The sequence below is a fragment of the Elgaria multicarinata genome, chromosome 3 (assembly GCF_023053635.1).
Source record: "Elgaria multicarinata webbii isolate HBS135686 ecotype San Diego chromosome 3, rElgMul1.1.pri, whole genome shotgun sequence".
Taxonomy (NCBI): domain Eukaryota; kingdom Metazoa; phylum Chordata; class Lepidosauria; order Squamata; family Anguidae; genus Elgaria; species Elgaria multicarinata.
In genome coordinates, this window is record NC_086173.1 from 51,652,622 (window position 1) to 51,674,252 (window position 21,631).

General features: G+C 46.7%; 1 protein-coding gene across 2 annotated transcripts in view; it reads right to left on the bottom strand.

Moving 5' to 3' along the window:
* Positions 1-4,230: 4,230 nt before the first annotated feature.
* Positions 4,231-21,631, bottom strand: part of FDXR (ferredoxin reductase) — a 34,220-nt gene continuing 16,819 nt past the window's right edge. Inside the window, exons 5-13 of one of the 2 annotated variants that reach the window (XR_010025190.1) lie at positions 21,258-21,371; positions 19,067-19,168; positions 16,088-16,195; positions 12,290-12,374; positions 10,064-10,263; positions 9,254-9,425; positions 8,704-8,877; positions 5,281-5,537; positions 4,231-5,176 (exon numbers count right to left, since the gene is read on the bottom strand). Coding sequence is in view for 1 of the 2 variants with exons in the window: in XM_063120256.1 (XP_062976326.1) it covers positions 5,407-5,537; positions 8,704-8,877; positions 9,254-9,425; positions 10,064-10,263; positions 12,290-12,374; positions 16,088-16,195; positions 19,067-19,168; positions 21,258-21,371 (1,086 nt within the window). In the remaining variant the exon portion in view is untranslated. Of the gene's footprint in view, positions 5,538-8,703; positions 8,878-9,253; positions 9,426-10,063; positions 10,264-12,289; positions 12,375-16,087; positions 16,196-19,066; positions 19,169-21,257; positions 21,372-21,631 lie in introns of both variants that reach the window. The other variant, XM_063120256.1, reaches the window with a different exon arrangement.

Genomic DNA, 21,631 nt, shown 5'->3' on the forward strand with positions numbered 1-21,631 from the left:
TCATCAGAAGCAATGCAGAACACAACAGCTTTCTGCTTGCCAGCTCCAGTCTGAAGAAACTGCTCCTTGCACTGGGTTAAGTGAGCCCACGCATGCCACAGTTGTCTAGCAAATGTCTCCAAATTACAGAGCTAAACAAGAGATGGAGGATTTTATTGCAACCTGGTCTTCTTCAACACTTCAGGAAGCTTGGTAGAAAAGAGGAGAAGCATATCTGAAACTAGAGCTCATGTTTGCTTTCTAGATTGTTTTCCATTTTGATTTAGGTATGAGGCACACTGATTAAGCATGCCAGACACCCACAAGTTGCATGGCTATTGTGTGTCAACCAGGACAGAGTCAGGACAAGCTGCCCAATTCAGGGGTGATTGCAAATTAAAACCTCCACACTAAATTGGAACCTCTCCCTTTCAACCTGCCCCTCCTCCTCCTCCCCCCTACCAGTCCAGTAGTACTGCAACAGTTGTACAGGAAGCTAGAAGCACCCTCATATTGTTTTAGTTATGGAATGGAAAAAGAGGAGATCCTCTTCCATACATGTCAGTAGACAGCTTTCTGCATGAAGAACAGACCTTGTCTTTTAACAGGCTGAATGGATCTTAAGCAGAGAGAAAGGCAACCTGGTATCTGGAACAAAAGCAGGCCCATCTCTCAGGTCAAGTTCAGCAATAGTTCTTCTCACTCAAAACTCTCTTGGGTGTGCGTCGTGGTTTCTGGCTTCATAGCGCCACCTAATGGGCAGAGCAGACTTGGGACAAGAAAGGCGGCAGAGAAGTTCAGCCTAGAATGGGAGAGTGGTGCGATAGAGCGGCCCCAGGCCACATTTTTAAGAGTGAACAGGGTCACAGCAACAAATGTGATGGCAGGGGCAGTTCAAAGGCATGAAGAACATGCAATGCATTTACATAATCTCTACCATGGGCCCCTTGTGCTCAAGAGGTTAAGCCCCAAAGATTGACTTTTTGTCCTTTCCTGCTACTTTGCAGAGGGGCATTAATCCCAAAGCTCAAATCAGACTTCAGTGGGAATCATTAAGTGGCTGCCCTTAAAAAAAAAAAAACTCTCCTTCACTTCTTCTTCTTCCCATCCTAATTACTGGCATGAAGGGGAAGCTGAACCAGAATGGCAGCAGGATGTTATTCTGCACAGCAGTGCTGTCTCCGCTGTGTAGAATAACATCCTGCAGAATATCCTAAAAAACATGAACATATTTACACCTAGGTAGAAGGGGTATGGAGGTGTCAAATTGTCTACCATTTACCTCGACTTGATGCTCAAGCTTGATACTGAAGTAGCCCCTGCAGTTATGGGATGGCAGATACGTTTGCAACTTCAACAGCTGTTGGAAAGTCAATTACTTTAAATGAGTTGCAGGCACTATGATCTTGCACCCAGCAATGGCTGCCATGATGCCTCAGTGGCCTTCCGTAAGTTCCCCTCCTCAGTATTGCCAGTTCTTCTCTCAACCTGGTGCCCTCCAGATGTTTTGGAGTGCAACCCTTAGCATTGCTGACAATTGGCTATTCTGGTTGGGGCTGATGATGAAGCCCAAAACATCTGGAAGGCACCAGGCTGGGAAAGGCCCATCTACACAAACCCAAAGTCCATGTCAAGCGCAAGACTAATGCAATAACCAGAAACCTGTAAATAAAGCAGAGTTGCCCATTTCAGTCACCCTGTTTAAGATCTTCCAAATGTAGTTTTATAGCGCTTGCTTCTATTTACAACACTTAGGGTTTTTGAAGGAAATGTTGGGTGCACTATTTGTATGTGATTCCTTTATGTACCAATTTCTTCCTTTTGGTGACAGACTAGGAACAGCTGATACTTGGTGTAGCAACTACTGAAACTTGTCTACAGTTTCCTAGCAGGACCAAAGAGAACCAAATACAAGCTTGAGTCTGCATGGAAAAGTCAAGAATGCTATCTAATATGGGCCAAGAATGTATTGCTGGAAGGAGGCAGGCAGGGGCATTTTACTTCCCAAGACAGAAAATCCAAATTACCACTCCCACCTCTTTAACACGGAGAACAATCTACTGGGAAGTTGTCCTACACAAGCCTCAATGAAAACAAGAGCTTCACAACTCCCGCTGACTCCAAACTGGCTTCTGCAGAACTTCCAAATAGATTTTGATCCACGGGACAGATCTGCCTGTCTCCCACTCTGCCGTGCCTAATGGCACCCCAAATCTCTGGTCTCAAAAGCCACCCGGCCTGCTGATAAGGCTGCTGCTGGAGGCAGGAGAACAGCTCTTAGCAGCAAGAGACAGTTACCATCCCTGGGGGTCTAGATAAGCTCCAATGTCCTTATATACACAAAGTAAAGGAACAGCAGGTGCAGCCTGGAAAGCTGCCTCCGAGTACAAGATGGCCTTTTGCCGAGATGTGGAAAGGCTTTTAGGAAACAACCCTTACAAAAAGGGGAAGTTTTTGGCCACAGAACTAGCCAGAGAGGGCCACTACGGGTGGGCCCACGCTTTTGTTCTGGGACCCTGAAGCCTGGCAGAGCAGGGGCCGCAGATCAGCTCTCCCAACACTTATGAGAGCATGCTGCCAAAACCAGCTTAATCACTTTCCTAAATCCAGAGTTGATGTAATCCCCAGATCAGAGAGAGTAACACCATAAATGCATCATCCAAGTGCCGTAACAGGGGCTCTATCACACAAGCAGCTGTTCGACAAGCTTTATTGCTCGTTTGCATACGATGTTCCAGCAGTCATTGCATTTCCTTGCGTTCCCTAATGGGAGGCGGCAAATGAGATTCTGGTGCGCGCATGTCTAGAAAGGGACCGAAATGTGGAACTTGGCAACTCAAACCAGAGCATCCCAGCTGAAGAGCTCCCCGCCCCAAGATAACCCAACAGTATACAACAGAGACAAAAGCATCCATGGGCAGAGGAAGGCTTAGAGTGCTGTGCACTCTTCTAGTCAAAGAAAAACTATCAACTTTCTATGCCAAAATAATAACCTTGCATTAAAGAAATTAAGGGCACTTACATAAGTTTGCAGAGTTTATTCTGTTCTGCTAGCCATGGAGGGGGGTAATGAATTCCACAGGGCACTGAAGCCACACCCTGGCCGATTTCGCCTCACCCTGTTGGCTTTAGAGATTTCACCAGGCTTTGGTAATACATTTAAAAAAAAACTATCTTTGCAACCCTGAGGGTCTAGCAACTTTTAAGTTTCAAACTGAAAGGTTCAAGATGCTGAACTATGTGGACCCAACGCTGCTGTCTTGCGCTTGCTTGGAACGGTGGGATACAGGCTGCTTTCACTCAGAACATTCCCTTCCCTAGAAAACTGCACAATAATAACTAGTGATGGCTGCCAACTTGGGGTGAGGTGGCTTTAAAAGGAGATTAGATTAATTCATGGGGGATAAAGCTATGAACAGCTACTAGTTATGACGGCCCATGTGCTACCTCCAGAGGCAGAATGCTTTGTACAGCAGATGCTGGGGAACACAAACAGGAGCGCACTGATGCACTCATGTCCTGCTTGTGGCTTTCCCATAGGCATCTGGTTTGCCAATACTGAACTAGATAGGCCTTAGGTTTGATCCAGAACAGCTATTCCTATGCGTTTATTTGCAACAAACACAATTGCCATGAAAAGTGTGGCCCTGCTTTGACTACAAAACCCGTCTACTGCCTCTTGCTCAATCCAGGGCGCTTCAAGAAACAGTGTAAAGGCAGGGCAGGCCATTGTAAAGGGTACAGCTTACGTCCTCTTTGCAAAGCCAAATGCCCAAGAGAACTTCCTCCACAGGGGAAAGTTGTTGTTAACATTGTCTCTGTGCAGTCCTGCTGAATGAGCATAAGGATTATGAATCTGTCTTCATTCCAAGAGCAATAAACTGGTACAGGAATAATGCTTCTGGAACCCAGAGGGTCCTAAAACACACAACCCAAGAGGCCAATGATAATGCCCATCCAAACTTTCCATTGCAGTATGCCGCAAGAGCAAACTAATTAATCACGCATGTATTTTACTCCATCTGCAGTGGTAATCCAACTTCTGTTTGAGTTTCCAACAAGAAGAGATAATCATCTCCCAGGATTTATTGACAGTGAGCATGTGCTTGAAAACGGCAAGGATCAGTGAAGTTTATGAAGAGCAGCCCTGCATTTTCTGGCTCTTAGCATCGCAACCGCAGGAGATGAGCCAGCCTGCGTTAAGGCTAAAGCACACGTGCGAGATCAGAAACGGAATCCAAGCCTGCTGACCCAGGTTCACCTTCTGTTTGAGAAAGAGCTTTATTTTTTAAAAAATGATTATACAATCTGCAATCTGACATCAAAGTTGAGGTGTGGGCGGGAAGGAATAATTTGAATTTCAGAGTGAAGGGGAAAAGGTGACCGATGTTCCCTTTCCAATCTGGCTTGTCTGCATGATTATTCAATCCAAGTTGAGGTCCTCTCGCTCAGGTTCTTGAACTTGATTTTATTCTCACGTCCGGTGTGTCTGAAGCAGGTCACAAATGGAATGCTCTGTACATGTCACTGCGAGCGCTCCTTGCGGGTTCTCGTCGTGGCAGAAGAAGTGATGGTGAAATATCACCAGGATTTTTTTAATTACTGAAGTGTGTGTATGGAGGGGGGGGGGGGGAGAGAAACATTTTCTTCAAACGGTTCCTGAAAGCCTCATATGTGAAGATGTGAACTGGACAAAATCAAGAACCACAGAAACACACAAACACACACCAAAAACACACACAACCCAACCCATAAATTCTTGAAAGAACAAATAAGGCACTTAGTCCTGTTTATAAAACCCTGGAAATTTAAACTCTTAAATACTTCACTTGTTTTATTGATTTAGGCTTGGATCCAGTGCAGTTCACCTGCTAGCAAAACAGAAAACGCTAGCTTAACGGATTTCTGTTCCCCTCTGCAGTCCCCCATATGCTGAACATCTACTCCGGAGGGTTGGGAGATTCTTCAGAGCAGATTTGGGGCACGTCTGGAGGACTACAGGGGGAAGGAAAAGGAAGAGGAGGAGGAGGAGGAGGCAGGGAAGTTGCACAGCTTCAGCAGAAGTCCACTCACACGTAACACTTAGAGGGGCCCCTTCTCTGCAGCGACTATGGCGAAGAGAGAAGTGAGCCACTGCACTGGCAAGGTGCTGCTTGGAGTACCGTTCTAAATCAGGAGTAAGCTCCAGATAAACCCACTGTAAAAAAAAAATCAGCACAAAGGTGAACAGGGCTTTGGACACAGCTAGCAGTGGCAATGAGCTTTTTGCAAATTCATATCATTCAGGAATCCGGAACCAACCTGCACTGTCTTCTCACCACTTCCACCACATTGTGAACAATGGCTGCACAATCTTCTGCAGACTGAGAGGTGCAGGGTCACAGCGTAGGTAATTCTTGGCTAGTTCTCACAAGGCGAACGCCCGTCTCAGTGGCCAATCAATTTAAGCATTTCCTGCAGATTTGCTATCTTCTCCCGAGGCTTCCCAACCAGCTTGCCTCTTGACACTTCAGCGGCATCGATCTTCTCCCAATCCGAAAAGGAAACTGGACGGATCCCTGTTAAAATTACCAAAAAAGAAAAAAGGGGGTGGGTGGGGGAGAGATCAAAATCAACCTGCTCCCTAGTAATCACGCATGCACAGCACAGGTGCCTATATGCCTTCCATGCACAGATGTCTCTGGAATCAAATGATGAATTAAAGGCATGCTTTACACATCAATTACTAGGCAGACCCAGGAGTGCTGGTCAAATGAGATTAGTTATATCTTGGAAGATTCTTATAATAGCACAACTCTTACCTTAGGGGATGGGATGCCTTTGGTTCACTTAAAAATCCTGAATTGGTTTAGCGGGAACACACTAATTGAAAGCATTTGAATATAATGACAGTAAAGGACTCAGCTGGGGTTTAGAATGCATTCTCAAGTACACAGGGGAAAGATCACTCCACAAATGATTCAGATGCAGTAGTCTCTGCAAATAACAGAGCTGATTTGTATTGTGCTTTTCCAGGTTTCACATGTTACTGAGAAATTATCTAACTCTGGGTTTGTTTGGGGATGGCATGTTTGCATTTTTAAGCCCATTGTAGCTACTGCTGTTCACACCACCACTCCAGCAGCTTTACACACTTGGGGCAACTTCACCTACAAATAATTATCTACACCAATCTTTCTGCCATGTAACAAACCAAGTATACAACTTTATGCATGGGAAAACATACGTGCACCTGTTCTGGTGCATGGTCATATAGTGGGGAGTTCCAATTGGCCCCTGGAAGATGTTCATGCAGCAGAGCAAAGTGAAATCATGTGCTTTTATCACACAAATGTGTATACATAATTGTAATGTTCATCCGCTTTTAAATTACGTTCCTGTGATGTGGGAGTTAACAGATGGGCAGCAAAAGTGGACTTTGGGAGCCCTAACAGTTGCAAAGAGACTCATGCTTCAAGCTTTGAAAGATAAACACCCACTGCCCATCATTCAACAGTCTGAAGATCTTACTGCATTTGAAGGTATCTCCTACAGTGGTCAATTTCATCTGGATGTTTATTTAGATATACAGACTACTCATTAACACAACATGGATTTCCTACACCCAAAAGCGATATCCATGTAGAAAATTCGCCATGTGCAAAGTGGCTCTTAGAAGTGCCAATTACTTTCTGCCTGCTGCCTTCACATTTCTTTGAGACAGATATGGAAACAACAGCACAGCACTCTTACCCAGACATGCCTTGTCCCCCAAAGCTTGTCCTGATACACTGCAACAGCACAAACCTTCCCTAATCCTTTATTATAAAAGGATATCCCCAGGCGGTGTGTGCGGAAGGGGATGAATGTCACAGATCATAATGAACACCAATTTCCTAATATTAAAATCATCTGCGCAGAAGCTTTATTTGAGGAGGAGGAGGAGGAGGGGGAGGAGGAAGAGGAAGAAGAAGAAAAGGAAGAGGAAGAGGAAGAGGAAGAAGTAGTAGTAGTAAGCCTGGGCAGGAGTGTTTATGACATTATAGAAGCAATTAAGTGTTATGATCTGTCTACTGTCATTAGAAGACTCCAGGTCTGATCTGCACCAAAAGTAACGCCACGTTGGATATGCAATATGTACACACCTGGCCCATGTCAGCCCCTCCGATATCAGTATAGGAAAGCAAATGACTGCCAGGCGCCTGCAATCTCTCTGCCTGCGCAGGCCCCTGGACAATCAAGAGATGTAGGTAGGCAGAGAGGACAGAGGTTGAAAAGGAGACTCTCAAGAGTGAAGAGGACAAGAAAGGGAGTGCAAGACAAACTCAAGTAACAATACTGCAAGGCTCTTAAGGAAGGGAATAACTAGACATCTTCTAAAGCCCCACAACTTATCTTTGGTATGTCCCACTCATCTATTAAGCTCCAACTATTTTGGTGTTACAGGAAAAACACATGATATAATGTTCTCTGAATTCATAACCATATAAAATTGTAAAGAGCATGTGTTTATTTCCTTGATACTGTTAGACCAGTGAGGATGGGACAGGCATACAGTAACTCCAACCACACCCACAAACACTCTTTCTAAGGAATCTGTTTCAGTGCCAGCTCTGAGCATCTACACCCCAATAAGCTTGAGTATCCAGATGTACAGGGCAATCCTATGCAGATTACCCAGAACTCAGCCCCACTACATCCAATGAGGTTTATTTTCTAGTAAGTATGTTTAGGATTGCAGCCTAAGAGACTTTACTGACGTTAGAAACATTCCCACACTCAAGCTTAGGGGGTTTAGTGCTAGAGATATGTAGGAAAAAAAGGCTGTCAAAGAGCAAAATTGCTGCAGTATGGAAAAGATCACATCAACATCACTCATGCAAAGTGTCCAGGCTGGGCCTCTCCCTCTCTGTAAAGCGCACTCTGGCACGACATCTTCAGGACAGGCAGGAAAGAGGAGATCATAGACGAGTACAGGCTTGATCCATAAAGACCTGTACTCAATCAGCCTTGACGACCAATTAGAGAAGCCCAAAACTAAATCAGGAAGCCAGCGTGTACATCCTGAGCCCTGGAGATTCAAGCTTTGGCGCAAGCTCCTTAAGTCACTTTGGGCAAATCCTATCTTTCAACTTCAGCTCCTCACTAATAAAAACCGAAGACTCGATCTCAAAGCACAGTGGTGAAACTGGGCAAGGACCGCGAAGCAACTGGCGCCCTTAAATAACTGAACAACTCCAAATCTGGATCCTGCCAAAGCATTCAAAGACTTTGGCTCATGGTAGAGAGGACAGGGGGATTTATTGCCCATGGTGCTTAGGGTGAAGGAACCCTCATTAGAAGCAAGAGCTAAAAGCAAAATAACGCTTTGATTCTAGGTATTCTCAAGGGTTCAACAGCAGCAAAAGATTTGGAAAATGTGACAGAAACTTCTATTGTGGTTATTATTAAACACCTAATATTGACATGTGTTTGGAAAAGAGTTAGAAGGCAAACCAGTATTTGAATCCCCACATTTCCAAACCTCTATCATCATTGGGGTGGGTGGATGCTGCATCATGTTTTTTTAAGTCTTAGTTTATCTTAGTTTATTAAGGTAATTGCAAGACTTGCTGAACAAAAAGGGGCTTGCCACACATTCTCTAAAGTGAATCAAAATGCGCATGTGAAGCAAGGTCATCTAGCTCAATCTAGGATTCCAACATGCTTCCCGTTAGACAGATGGACCCTCCCAACACCCTTTACCTCGGGACTGAAGGATGCTCTTCACTAGGTCCAAGCCTTCCTTGGCTCCTGCACGGGCCTGTCCACCAGACTGCAGATCCTCCAGCACAGACTGGGCTGTTTCGAAGCTATCATTCATCGTGCTGATGATTACACCTGTGGGCCCTCTCTTTACCCAGCCGCTGCAGTAGAGCCCTGCAAAAATGTAAGGCATGATCAGGCAGCCTAAGCTGTCTGGCCCCAGTTCGTCACTTTGAACAGACCCAAGCAACAGCCACAACCCTGCAGATCTTGCTCAGGGTCAGGATCAGGGAAGCGCCTGCTGCTGACCCCCAGCAAAAGGCCATTCAGGGACACACAGGGTGGCCACTCAAGGGCAATCCATCTAATCGTCACAAAGCTCCTCCAGAGAGCTGTTCTCTTGCGTTTTAGCGACGGAGCAAGTAGCCTGAGCATCTCTCTTTAGGAACTACTTGGAAACCCACCCTTGGACATTCACTCCTTGGTATTCCTGTTGGAACATCTCCTCCTCCCCAATCTCAACGATGCACATGGCTGCAGTTCTACTGACCTGGTGCCCCAAGAACTCTGCCCAAATTGTTGGGGACAACGCCTTGCCTGGAGTCAAAGGGTACAGAAGGGTCAATCAGAAGGCTCTTGTAACCAATGCTGCTGAGAATCAACCCACACGTCAGTTCCTCCACTTCTCCGGTGGGAACTGCCTTGGCAGCATCTCCCGAACCCTGCGGCGTCCACAAACAGAAAAGGAGAGGAGGACAGAGGTTCAAGAGAGCATCCTATGAGGCCAGTACTGCCAACAGGCATGACCCCAGAGCCCGACACACGAACACGATAGAATCTATGCAAGTGTGGACTGGGATGGGAGCCCCCTTCCCCAAAAACCTCATCACGCAAGCTCCCTTGAAGTTTCAAAAGGAGAAGCAGCTACAAGAAAGAAGAACTGCTTTGTCTCGGCAGCAATGGCAGCATCCCCTCAGTTCTAAGTCCCTGCAGATCACTGGCAACCCCATCCCTTGGGCTGGCAGTGGTGACTGACTCTGTTATTAGGCCCCCATCCCAGATATCAATACCAAAGAGACGGAGAGAATGCTTTTCATACCACGACGCAGAAAATAGATCCTTGGGGAGACATTGAGCCGCGTTGCCGAGAGCCTGCCATTTCGGCTCACAGACTGCAGGCAGTTACACCGAGAGTTCTAATTAGACTGGGAGTATAAAGCTGCCTTTAGCTTAATGCCGAAAGGCTCCAGGGGGGGATCTCCAAAGCAAAATGGATGCAGCAGACTTTGGAGATAGACTGAAAAGCAAAGGGGAAAGGGAGAAGGGTTTGGGGGCACAGAGAGAACTTGGGAGCTCGTACTTCCAACCTGGTGACTGCCAGGCGGATCGCTCTGGCCTGTTTTCCATCAGCGGTGGGCAACGCTTCTTGCGGGCTGCGGAAGAACTTCAGGCTCCACTCTCGGGATGCCGAAACCCAACGGTTGGCCACCTCCTCCCCGGGTTCTTCCAAGGCTGTCTTGGCCAGCAGCTCAGTCAGCCGTTTCCTAGGCCTGGGGAGGTCTGAAAACGACAAAAGCGCTGCAGATGCACAAGGGACCCCACCAGGATCAGAGGTCGCCATTTGGGATGGAGACAAAAGAATACCCAGAAGGAAGGCTATCTTGCGCGACACGTATCAGAAAAAATGGAAGACGCTCCATGGGATTCCGAAAGCCATCACAACATGAGAAATTAGGGTTACGACTCCATTAACGCAGGCAGCTGGTGCTGGGCTCAGGAACGAAACGTGAGGAATGGGGCAACAGCTCCCTCCCCCGCCCTTCAAGCCAATCCTCTTGCAAGGAGAAGCTGCAACATGCTCTGTGAAGCACCAAGCAGAAGCCCTCCTTTCTCATGAGCCAATCCCCCAACAGGAAGGAAGCAACACTCCACACAAGGCCTAGCTAATTGTTGTCATGAGCCCCGTGGGGGAGACCAACACCCCTTTAATGAGGTACTCGCTTTCCCAGAAAAACTCCAGACCCAAAAAGTAGTGGAACCCTAAAAAGAAACACAACCACAGGAGGAGGTGCAGAAAAAAAAGCAGTTCTTCACCTCCTGGCTAAACCGGACAGGGGGTGGGAGATCTTGGGTTTAAATTGCCCACCTAAAGTCACTATTAAGCCCAAAGCAGGGTGGGCGGAGGGGACAGGGACAGGGCGAGAAGGCACATGAAGTGTTTGAAGCAAAGAAAATACAATGAGGGGACCTGATTACAAACCTCCCACATCACACCCAGTTTGGCTCTTAAGCTGTCAATTCAGAGACTGAACCAATGCAGTCTGCAAAAGACCCTTTTCCTAGTTTGCTAAATTTCAAGAGGAAGGGGAAACTCTGCCACGTGTTGTTGTTGTTTTAATGTTTCCCTTTCGTGGCCGCAACAGCATTCAATTTCAAGCCAAGGCTCTTCAGGTTTCACTTCCAGAATTTGAAATTAAGAAATATCATGTTAGCACAGCCCTTTGAATGTGAAAAGAAAGCCAGTTTAGAAGAACTCAGCGATGAAATAGAACTCCAAGTACAGTATTTATTTATCTATTTTCCCCTACAGAACAGCTAACCTTGCACTCTCTTCCACTTAACGTCATACAAACACACCTCTGAGCAACTACGTCGCGCAATCCCTCTGCTCTCCCTTTTTGTGCGATCAGGATTTCCAGAGAAACCCCCTTAGGAGAGAGGTTAGGCGCTCCTTAGAGCTGCTGCACAGAGAAGCCTCTGCACGGTTCTGGCCCCCCAGCCAACTCAAGGTTAGACGGCTGTGGTTGCAGCTCATCCCCACAGCACACACAAGGCATTCAGATGATGCTGATGCTGATGATAAGCAAAGGAGGGGATACTTGCTAACACAATAAAACCAAATTGCTTCCATTCACAGGATGGCTACGCTGCTGGTTTATGCTGGCTTGACCATCATGTCAACTCCCATGGAATTCAATGGGAAAGGTTCAAATTCTCCAAGGATTCTCAACATCAGCTTTCAGCAATTACTAATGTAGAAAACACCTGAATTATAAGGCACTAGCAGCTCAGCAAAATTAAAATATCAACACGATTCTGCCATCTGAACGGATGACAGCCCAGGCTCCCGTTCAAAGGCATGAAGGGGTGTGGTGAGAATCAGCATGATTACAGAACCATCAAGTGGATTTGGTAGACCTTGCTGCTGCTTAGTCACAGCATCCCCTCCTGTTCTATGCTCTCCGTGGGATTTAGCATCTCTTCGTGCGCTTGCACTCTACCCTTGGCCAACCTGGTGCCCTCCAGATGTTTTGAACTTCAACTCCCCCATCAGCCCCAGCCAGAATGGGAATTGAAGTCATTTGTGTTAGAGCCTTGACTCCCAAACCTGTATTTCTGTGGGGTCTCGGCCCTGAACTAACAATGTGCTCAAGGTGCCTCTGAACATATGCAGAGTGCATTCTTCTCTTCATTTACCATACCCAACCAGGTCAGACTAGAGAGAAGGGTTTTCAGGCCAGGACGTGGCTTTGAGGAAGCCTGGAGCACCACTCACTTGAGGAACAATCCACTGGCAGAGCCTCACCTTTGACAGCATCCCGAAGGCCTTGGAAGTCTGCAGGGTCGAGCTGAGGCCGAGCATTGGGCAGGTTGATCATCTCCCGCAGCTCCTGAGGTTTTCAGACAGAAAGGCACATTACATCATGTCCTGAGTTGCAGAAATGTGTGCAATGCTGGGAGCCTGCATCACCCCAGCTTTCAAACACACAGAGCATCACATTTCAATGTGGAACAAAAATTTATTTATTAGCAACATTTGCATGCTGCCCTGTAACGTATAGCTCTCTGGGTCAGCATTATATAAATCAGCATTAAAAGCAATGATATACGAAACATGTATTTGTTGGGGCTCATCTATTGTTTTTTTAACTGATCGGAGCCACTTTGGGTGACAATCATTGTCTGAAAAACAGGATAAAAATCCAATAAATAGAGATGTACCCCATGTCCCACCCTGAGAATTATAGCACTCCTGGATGGCAAGTTTCCCATTTGACCCTTGCACTCTCAACCAAAACTGCAGGAAGCAAATTAGGAAGGTACTTCCTATGGCAGGTATTCATTTTCTACAGATTCATTGCTTGCTTCTACTGGGACAGGTTGGCTTCCCAGTCACTGTGATTATTATTATTATTATTATTATTATTATTTATTTATATAGCACCATCGATGTACATGGTGCTGTACAGATAACACAGTAAATAGCAAGACCCTGCCGCATAGGCTTACAATCTAATAAAGTTGTAGTAAACAATAAGAAGGGAAAGAGAATGCAAACAGGCACAGGGAAGTGTAAACAGGCACCGGGAAGGGTGAAGCTAACAGTATAGAGTCAGAACAAACTCAAAGTTTAAAAGCTATAGGGAAAAGAAAAGTTTTTAGCTGTGTTTTAAAAGCTGTGATTGAGTTGGTAGTTCTCAGGTGTTCTGGAAGAGCATTCCAGGCATGAGGGGCAGCAGAGGAAAATGGACGAAGCCGAGCAAGGGAAGTAGAGACCCTTGGGCAGGCAAGAAGCATGGCATCAGAGGAGCGAAGAGCACGAGCGGGGCAATAGTGTGAGATGAGAGAGGAGAGATAGGCAGGAGCTAGACCGTGAAGAGCTTTGAAGGTCAACAGGAGAAGTTTATATTGGATTCTGGAATGAATTGGGAGCCAATGAAGAGATTTCAGAAGCGGAGTGACATGGTCAGAGCGGCGGGCCAGGAAGATGATCTTAGCGGCAGAGTGGTGGACAGAGACCAGCGGACTGATGTGAGACGAGGGGAGGCCAGAGAGGAGGAGGTTGCAGTAGTCCAACCGAGAGATAACCAGTGCGTGAACGAGAGTCTTGGCAGAAGAGACAGACAAAAATGGTCGAATCCTGGCAATATTATACAGGAAGAAACGACAAGATTTAGCTACTGCCTCGATATGAGGAATAAAGGAGAGCGAGGAATCAAATATAAAGCCAAGGCTACGAGTTTCCTTGACCGGAGTAAGCGTGACATCGTTGACAGTAAGAGAGAATGAGAGGTGAGGAGAAGGTTTAGGAGGGAAAACAAGCAGTTCAGTTTTTGCCATGTTAAGCTTCAAGCGACGATGAAGCAGCCAAGCTGAGATATCTGAAAGACATGCCGAGATACGATCGTGAACATCAGGAGAAAGTTCCGGAGATGAGAGGTATAGTTGTGTGTCATCGGCATACAGGTGATATTGGAGGCCATGAGATTGAATAAGTTTACCCAAGGGCAGCATGTATAGAGAAAACAGCAGCGGGCCAAGCACCGAGCCTTGCGGAACCCCTACTGAAAGGGGAAAGGAGGAGGACGAGCTGCCGTTAGCCGACACGCTGAAAGAGCGACCCTCTAGATAGGAGGTGAACCAGTTATAGACAGAGCCACAGAGTCCAAGGTCATGGAGGGAATCTAAGAGAAGATCGTGATCAACCGTGTCAAAGGCTGCAGTTAGATCAAGGAGAATAAGGACGGAATAATGGCCCTTAGACTTGGCAGTGAGAAGATCATTGGTGATTTTGGTAAGGGCTGTTTCAGTGGAATGCAGAGGACGGAATCCGGATTGAAAGGGATCCAAAGCAGAGTTACTAGAGAGAAAGTCAAGACAGCGAGAGTAGACCACACGTTCCAGAATCTTTGAGACAAGGGGCAACAGAGAGACAGGTCGGTAGTTAGACAGAGAAAGTCGATCAAGAGTGGGTTTTTTGAGAATGGGAGAGACAGTAGCATGTTTAAAAGCAGAGGGAAATGAGCCAGAGGACAGGGAAGAATTAATGATGTGAAGCAAGGACGGGAGGATAGCGGGGATAAGATTAATAAAGACGCGAGAGGGAATTGGATCATGGGAACAAGTGGAAGGCTTCGACGAGCGCAGTATTTTAGACAGTTCATCAGCTGAGACTGAGGGGAACGCCGAGAGAGTTGCAGGAGGAACTGACAGGTGAGGCACAGGAGCTGGGAGCGGAGCAGAGCTGGCCAGATCGGAGCGAATAGTTTGGATTTTAGCATTGAAGAAAGAGGCAAAGTCATTGGCAGACAGAGAGGCGGGGAGAGATGGTGGATTAGGTTTCAGGAGAGAATTGAAGGACTTGAAGAGCCGCTGAGGGTGTCTAGCATTTGACTGGATCAGCGTTGAGTAGTGCTGCTGTTTGGCCAGTGAAATGGCAGAAGAGAAGGAGGAGAGAACAAATTTGTAGTGGACAAAGTCCGCCAAGTCCCTGGTCTTACGCCACAGGCGTTCGGCTGCCCGGGAGCAAGAGCGAAGGTAGCGGAGGAAAGAGGTGAGCCACGGTTGGGGTTGAGAGGGGCGAATTATCCGAGTTGTAGATGGAGCAAGATAATCAAGAGTTGAAGACAATGTGGAGTTAAAGGAGGAGACGGCTGAGTCCAAGGAGACGGCTGTGAAGACAGAAGGAAGAGAGGAGGCTAGAGACTGAGAGAAAGCCTCATAGTTGATAGAATGCAGGTCACGACAAGGGCGTGAAGCAGGACGTGAAGGAGGGGGATTGTGAGTAATATTGAAAGAGACTAGATGATGATCTGACAGAGGAAAGTCAACAATAGAAAAGTCCAGGACAGAGCAGTTCCGGGTGAGGACAAGATCCAGACAGTGTCCAAGGGAATGTGTGGGTGCTTCAGAGCAGAGCTTGAGATCGTAAGAGGAAGATAAGGAGCGAAATCGTAGAGCTGCAGCATCGTGAGGGTCATCCACATGGATATTGAAGTCACCCAAGATCAGAGTAGGAGAGTTGTCAGAGAGGAGAAAGGACAGCCATGAGTCCAGATCAGAGAGAAATTTAGAGGATGAGCCAGGGGGGCGGTAGAGAACTGCAACCTGCAGTCGCAGCGGAGCAAAGAGTCTCACCACATGTGCCTCAAAGGAGGAGAAACAGTGTGAAGGTGGAATTGGAAGAGGCTGGAACTGGCACAAACTCGATAATAAAAGACCCACACCACCACCTCGACCCTCTGGGCGACTCGAGTGAGAGAAAGAGAGTCCTCCATGAGAGAGGATCTCTGGTGTGTACCGATGGGGGCATCGTGTGAACATGCACCTCAAGCATTCCCCCCCCCTTCTTCAATATGGCCATGCAGGTGCATCCTCCCTAGGGGCAGGAGCACTGGTTCCAATGCTGCTGATACAGCACAGAATAAGCAGAGCATCCAGGCCACCTCTACCCACAAACTGAAGTCAATGATGTTCCCAGTTTTACACCAAATATACTACAACCATCCCTTAGAAGAATCAGTCTAGGGGAATATTTAGTCCAGAAAGAACCTTGCTAATCTTAAGCATTTCTAACTAAAAATAATCCCATTTTTTATTTTACCTTTATGGTGAAAGCTGCCTGGAGGGGACCCCTCCTCCCTATAAGGCACACCCGCCTCACTTTGCTGCGGGACAAAGCCGTGAGCGCATCTTCAGTGATGTCGGTTTTCTAGACAAAAGGGAATAACAGGAGAATCATGGATTAGGGCCAGCAGCAAGGAAAGGGAAGGGAAGACCTTATAGAATGACCTGCTCAAAACAATATCCAGACCCCCTTTGACACAAAACACATTACATAGAGGAGATCTTAATGCTGCACTCACCAAACACACGCGGGAGCATTGCCCACATCCTTAGTGCAGCCACACCTTGTTTTCACAGTATGGCAGCTCTGCTTAGAGTGTGGAGGAAACTCTGCCTGGTGTCCCTCCTCCTAGGTTACATTTTGTACTCAAGAATCCAACCCCCCACTTTTTAAAAACAACAACACGTGCACAGCTTCACTTATGAATGACTGAAGGTTTCTGCTTGCAAAAGAGTCTGATTTTTTTCCATTTTCCGGACATGTGTATTTAACAAGAAAAGGTTGCAATTTACACATGCCTGCAGAATTGATGGAGGGTTGGGTCCAGGATCTGCCTTCTATGAGAGGAAGGGCTCCCTCTGCCCGATTTTTATAAGGTCCCCTCCCTCCTCACAGTTCATCCCCTTCAGCAGGGTCTCCTGACTCTGTGTAGCATTTCATAGGGATGGAGGGGAGAGGGGGAAGGAGAGAACAGGGAAGCCCAGTTTTGCCAGCACAATTCATCCCACTTAAATCTGGATCCAGTCCCTCGTGCGCCGTCCATATGGATTTATTTTGAACTCAAGATTTGGTACAAAATGTAATGTATGAAGTGGCTTTCAAAAACCATAAGGAGTCCTTCCGGGGCGTTTTAACATTTCCCCCCTCACAGTTCTCTCAGACCCCCATCGACCTGCTTTCTGTGACCTCTATTATCTAAATTTAAAAGTCCTCAGAGCTCTGAGAAGTTCCAAATATTGCAGGTAGGTTTAACCAGTCTAACCAAGGAGACATTTGTCATCTGCTAACTAATTTTGTTCCTTAGAGTAAAGCAATAATATCTACACTGCTTATAGGGGAGACCTTCTGAGATGACTTGCCCTTAACTAGAAATCCGGGGGGGGGGGGGGAGCTATTCAGAAGAAAAGTCAGTTGCACACACCTAGAAGCACAATTTGTCAAGGGGGGGGGAGAGGAAGAGAAGCCCAAACTGGCAGCATCTCGAGGCTCTCAAATCATGTTCCCTCAATAGGCTGTTTGTATGCTGGTCACAGCTCTCCACCTTGGATGCATGGCTTTCCAGGTATAAAGGACTTTGTAGATGCTGAGATGCATCTCGCCCAGGGCAGAATGAACTCCAAGTGTCGCATTGCTGGATTGGGTCCAGACACAAAGACAGAAAAAGAAGCGCTGACTGTAGTTGCTGGTGAGGGGATAAAACACAACGGCCTGAGGCCTTCCCCCCCTCCCGCCCCACGTACATGAAAGAAACACTGAGACTGCCCCCTTGTGTTTAGCTTTGGTACAGAACACGGCTCTAAAGAGAACATCATCAAGAGTCGCTCCCATTCCCCACCCAACCTCCCCACCTTATTATTATTATTATTATTATTATTATTATTATTATTATTATTTATTTATATAGCACCATCAATGTACATGGTGCTGTACAGAGTAAAACAGTAAATAGCAAGACTCTGCCGCATAGGCTTACAATCTAATAAAATCATAGTAAAACAATAAGGAGGGGAAGGGAATGCAAACAGGCACAGGGTAAGGCCAAAGCTCTGCCCCTCTGCACGCCCTCACACGTGTGCACATGGATAGTTTTCCCTATGGGGTCACCCCATTCGTAGCTCTGTTTCTTTCTTTTTTAATGGGTTTCCCTTCCTTCTGTTCCTGTAGGACAGAAGAATCTCAGAAGTTCTTTCTGCTAACCTCTGTCCTCCCCAACCTTGTGCCCCTCCAGATGTTTTGGACTACAACTCAAGCATTTCTGACCATTGGCCATGCTGGCTGGGGATGATGGGAATTGAAGTCCAAAACATCTGGAGGGCACCAAGTTGGGGAAAGCTGCTCCAGAGCCACTAGCTGTTCACTGCTGCTGACAAGAGTCTTTGCTATCTAAACTGGGAGCAGATGAAAGAGAGAAAGAGAGAGAGAAACCACTAGTGCCCTAAGAGCAGACTGTAACGCCCTCTTAAAGCAGAAGAAAGAATAGTTGTGTTTTGTATTGTATTTTATATCATGCTTTTATACTGTTTGTTTTATACTTTGAATGATTTTTAATTTTTGTGAACCCCCCAGGGAGCTTCAGCTATTTGGGTGGTATGAACATGCAAGAAATAAATACTGAATAAATAGAAAAGGAAGAGGCAAAAGGCGTGAAGGAGTCACCTTCTCTAAAGGAGCAACTGCAAGCGGAGAAAACAAGAAATTAAGTATTTAATGTATGGAAAAAGCAGCAGAATACTGTGCAAAAGTGATCCATTTTGTCAGTTATGCCCTGGGAGTCTCAGCCCTTGCAGAATTTAGGAGAATGCTTCACACCTCGCAGACACCTTAAGGAACTCTGAGGACTGTTTTGCTCGCTTAACATTTCTCACCCTCCTTACTGTAGCCTATCTTATGCAGTAGCCCATCTGATGTATACACAGCAATACATGGGCCTGGTCTTACCAGATCCCTCAATTCCTCCCTCCCCCACCCTAAACCCCTTCAGTGGCAGATGCAAGATTACACCCTCACTCCCCACCCCACCCCACCCCAGAGCTAAGCAGAAGGACAGCTCTGATCTGTGAGGAGAGAATCCAACACGCCGGCTGCAGTGATGTAGCCCCTTTTAATTAGAGATTCTGCCCAGCGCTACCTCGATGCAAGAGCCCTTCATTAATCTAAGAGGGATTTTCTGGTTGTTTGATATGAAACCTTGCTCCTTTGCACCTTACAGCGCTCTGGTGCCTGTTCTCAACTTACCCTAAGAATTTCAAGAGGTGATAAGAGAATCCGTGCAACATCTAGTGCCACGTTTCCATGTCCCAGGATGACAGCCGTCTCGTGGCTTAGGTCTGGTTTCAGCTGCAACAGTAGAAGAGGTTCTTCAAAACCACAACCATTTCACCTCCTCCCAGTTCCTCTAGGGCAGTGATTCCCAACCTTTGACCCAAGGTAGTGTATTGTTCAATTTCCCCCCACAAGTTCAGGACTAGCTCATCGTGTGGTTACCGGCCAGGAATTCTTCCTACTTCTTCCAAAATTATTTCAAAATGTCCTGCTAAGAGTGTCAAACTAGACCTTTGCAAAGTCAGCCAGGACAGGCAGCAAAGCATTCAAAAAATTCCTAAGGCAACGAAAGAGCAGGGAAAAGTTATGCCTCATGGCGATTACTTGGGTCCGCCTCATACAGGGCTATTTTCCCTACATGTGCATCACTTCTGTTTAAGAAAACATCATGCAGATCATGTGACAAATAAATACATGCCTTTTGGCCACAAACGCACATTGAATTATGTGCAGGTGTATTTGCCTCACATTATGGTGTGCAATTTACCTACAAAGATGTGAAAGGTTTTTTTTGGGGGGGGGGGGGGACAAATCGGACCCCTTCCCAGTTTCCCCCCCCCCCCACAAAAACTGGAAATTTTGGGAAGCCCTGACAATAACTTCTCTGAAATATTTTCTTCCAGAATGAATAACGGCTTAATCCTTTGCATGTTTACAAAGACCAATGTCCTGCAGCTCCCAGCATTCCCCAGCCAGCATGGCAGGCTGGAGAATCCTAGGAGCTGAAGCACTTCCTCCTGTCTAAACATGCATAGGATTGTGCCCTAAAATGTTTAAGACAAGGTTTTATTTACTCAGGGCGTGTAGTATGAAGATTTTTATGCATAATAATCTGCAGCAGCCTTTCCCACCCTGGAGCCGTTCAGATGTGTTGGACTACAACTCCCAGCATTCCCTAGCCAGCGTAGCATTAGAGAATAATTTCTGTGTAGATAAATACAATCCTCGCACATTTTCAGTGTTGTTATAAAGTTTAACTCAATATCCAAATATGCTGCTCGTCTTTAATCTTGTGACTGTCTGAGAGTGTTTCTGTCCAAATAATGCACTTCTTTTCATTAAGTACGAAATGAATGGTTTCCATTTTCAACTTTCGTTTTGCCTTATTTTGCAAGTGTCACAGCAATCCCAACTGCCAATAAGAAAATGCGGTAATAAAAAAACTAGGAGGGGTCCAGGGGTGCAGTGGCGCCTGCGGGCTACCTCTGACTTAAGGTAACAAATCATGTTAGGAGAAAACAGAAACATTGCCCAAGTAGTTCCACGAACTCAGACACGTACACTAACCTAGACAATACAGGCTGGGCATTGCTGGCAGGACCCGATCCCTCCGCCTTCCATGGCAGAGGGCGGGATGTAGCCGTTCTACTTGGCCACCCCACACAGTCTGTTACAGAGCTCTCCCTGTTAGCCTCCCACACCAGCCAGCTGAGGCGTCGCTTCAAATCTCACCTTAATTAGCCGTCTCCTCACGAAGTGGCCTTTGACCCAAACCCTCCCTCACACATCGCTCTGCAGTACTGGAATCACACTATTCCTCTATCTTACAGGTTGTGGTAAAAATGACTGGAATGATGTACATAAAATGCTTCAAATGCTCTAGAGTGCTATATAAACAATTACTTTTTATTATAACTACCTCTACTATTACTGCTTCACATGGGGAATTCTACCTCCGAAAGTGGAGGCAGAAAGCCACATACACCGTCAGAAAACCACACCATTGTGTGCAGAAAACCATACTCGCATCAATTCTCCTGCTTGGACGTTGCTGTGACGGGACACACGCCTTTATTTCCTACACCCCTGTAGGTAAAAGTGTCTAGGTGAGGTGCCCTCAGCGTTTCCTCATCCCAAAGGCAGATGTGTCCCTTCGAGCTTTCCTTATGGCACCTCCGCAAAAGGGAGCCAAGTAATCCCCTCTTACGGACGTGCAAATTGTTCACATTTGCAAATCTGAGGAAGATTTAATTTGACGTCTGTTAATCTTTTCCAATCGCAGGCCTTTCAGCCAGCCACTAAGCTGGATGGCTGCATTTGAACATGTGGAAGGCCGAGCGACTGGAGGCGGGCGGGCAGGGGAGGGGGAGAGAAGGGAACCTACATCTCTGTTCTCAGGCAGGCCGTTGTACCATCCCACAAACGCTCTTGCTGTATAAACTCCTGCAAGATCCTCCCCTGGAATTCCAAGGGTCCGATTGTCCTCGGCTCCATAGCTCTGTAGAGAAAGAAGTGGCCGGTGGGGGCGGGGATAAAACGTACAAACATATGATGCCGGCTCAGGGATTGGGAGCCACTTGCATACGCACACAGACACATGCATACATACGCACATCAGTAATCCTGATACAGATCACACTTTCCTCGCAGTTAGCAGCAGTGGGACCGGAGCAATCTGTAGGTGGATCTCTGTGGGGAAGGATGCAGAGCCTCCAGCCGCAGCTGCCTTCCCTGCTGAGAGGATGCTCAGGGGGAAAG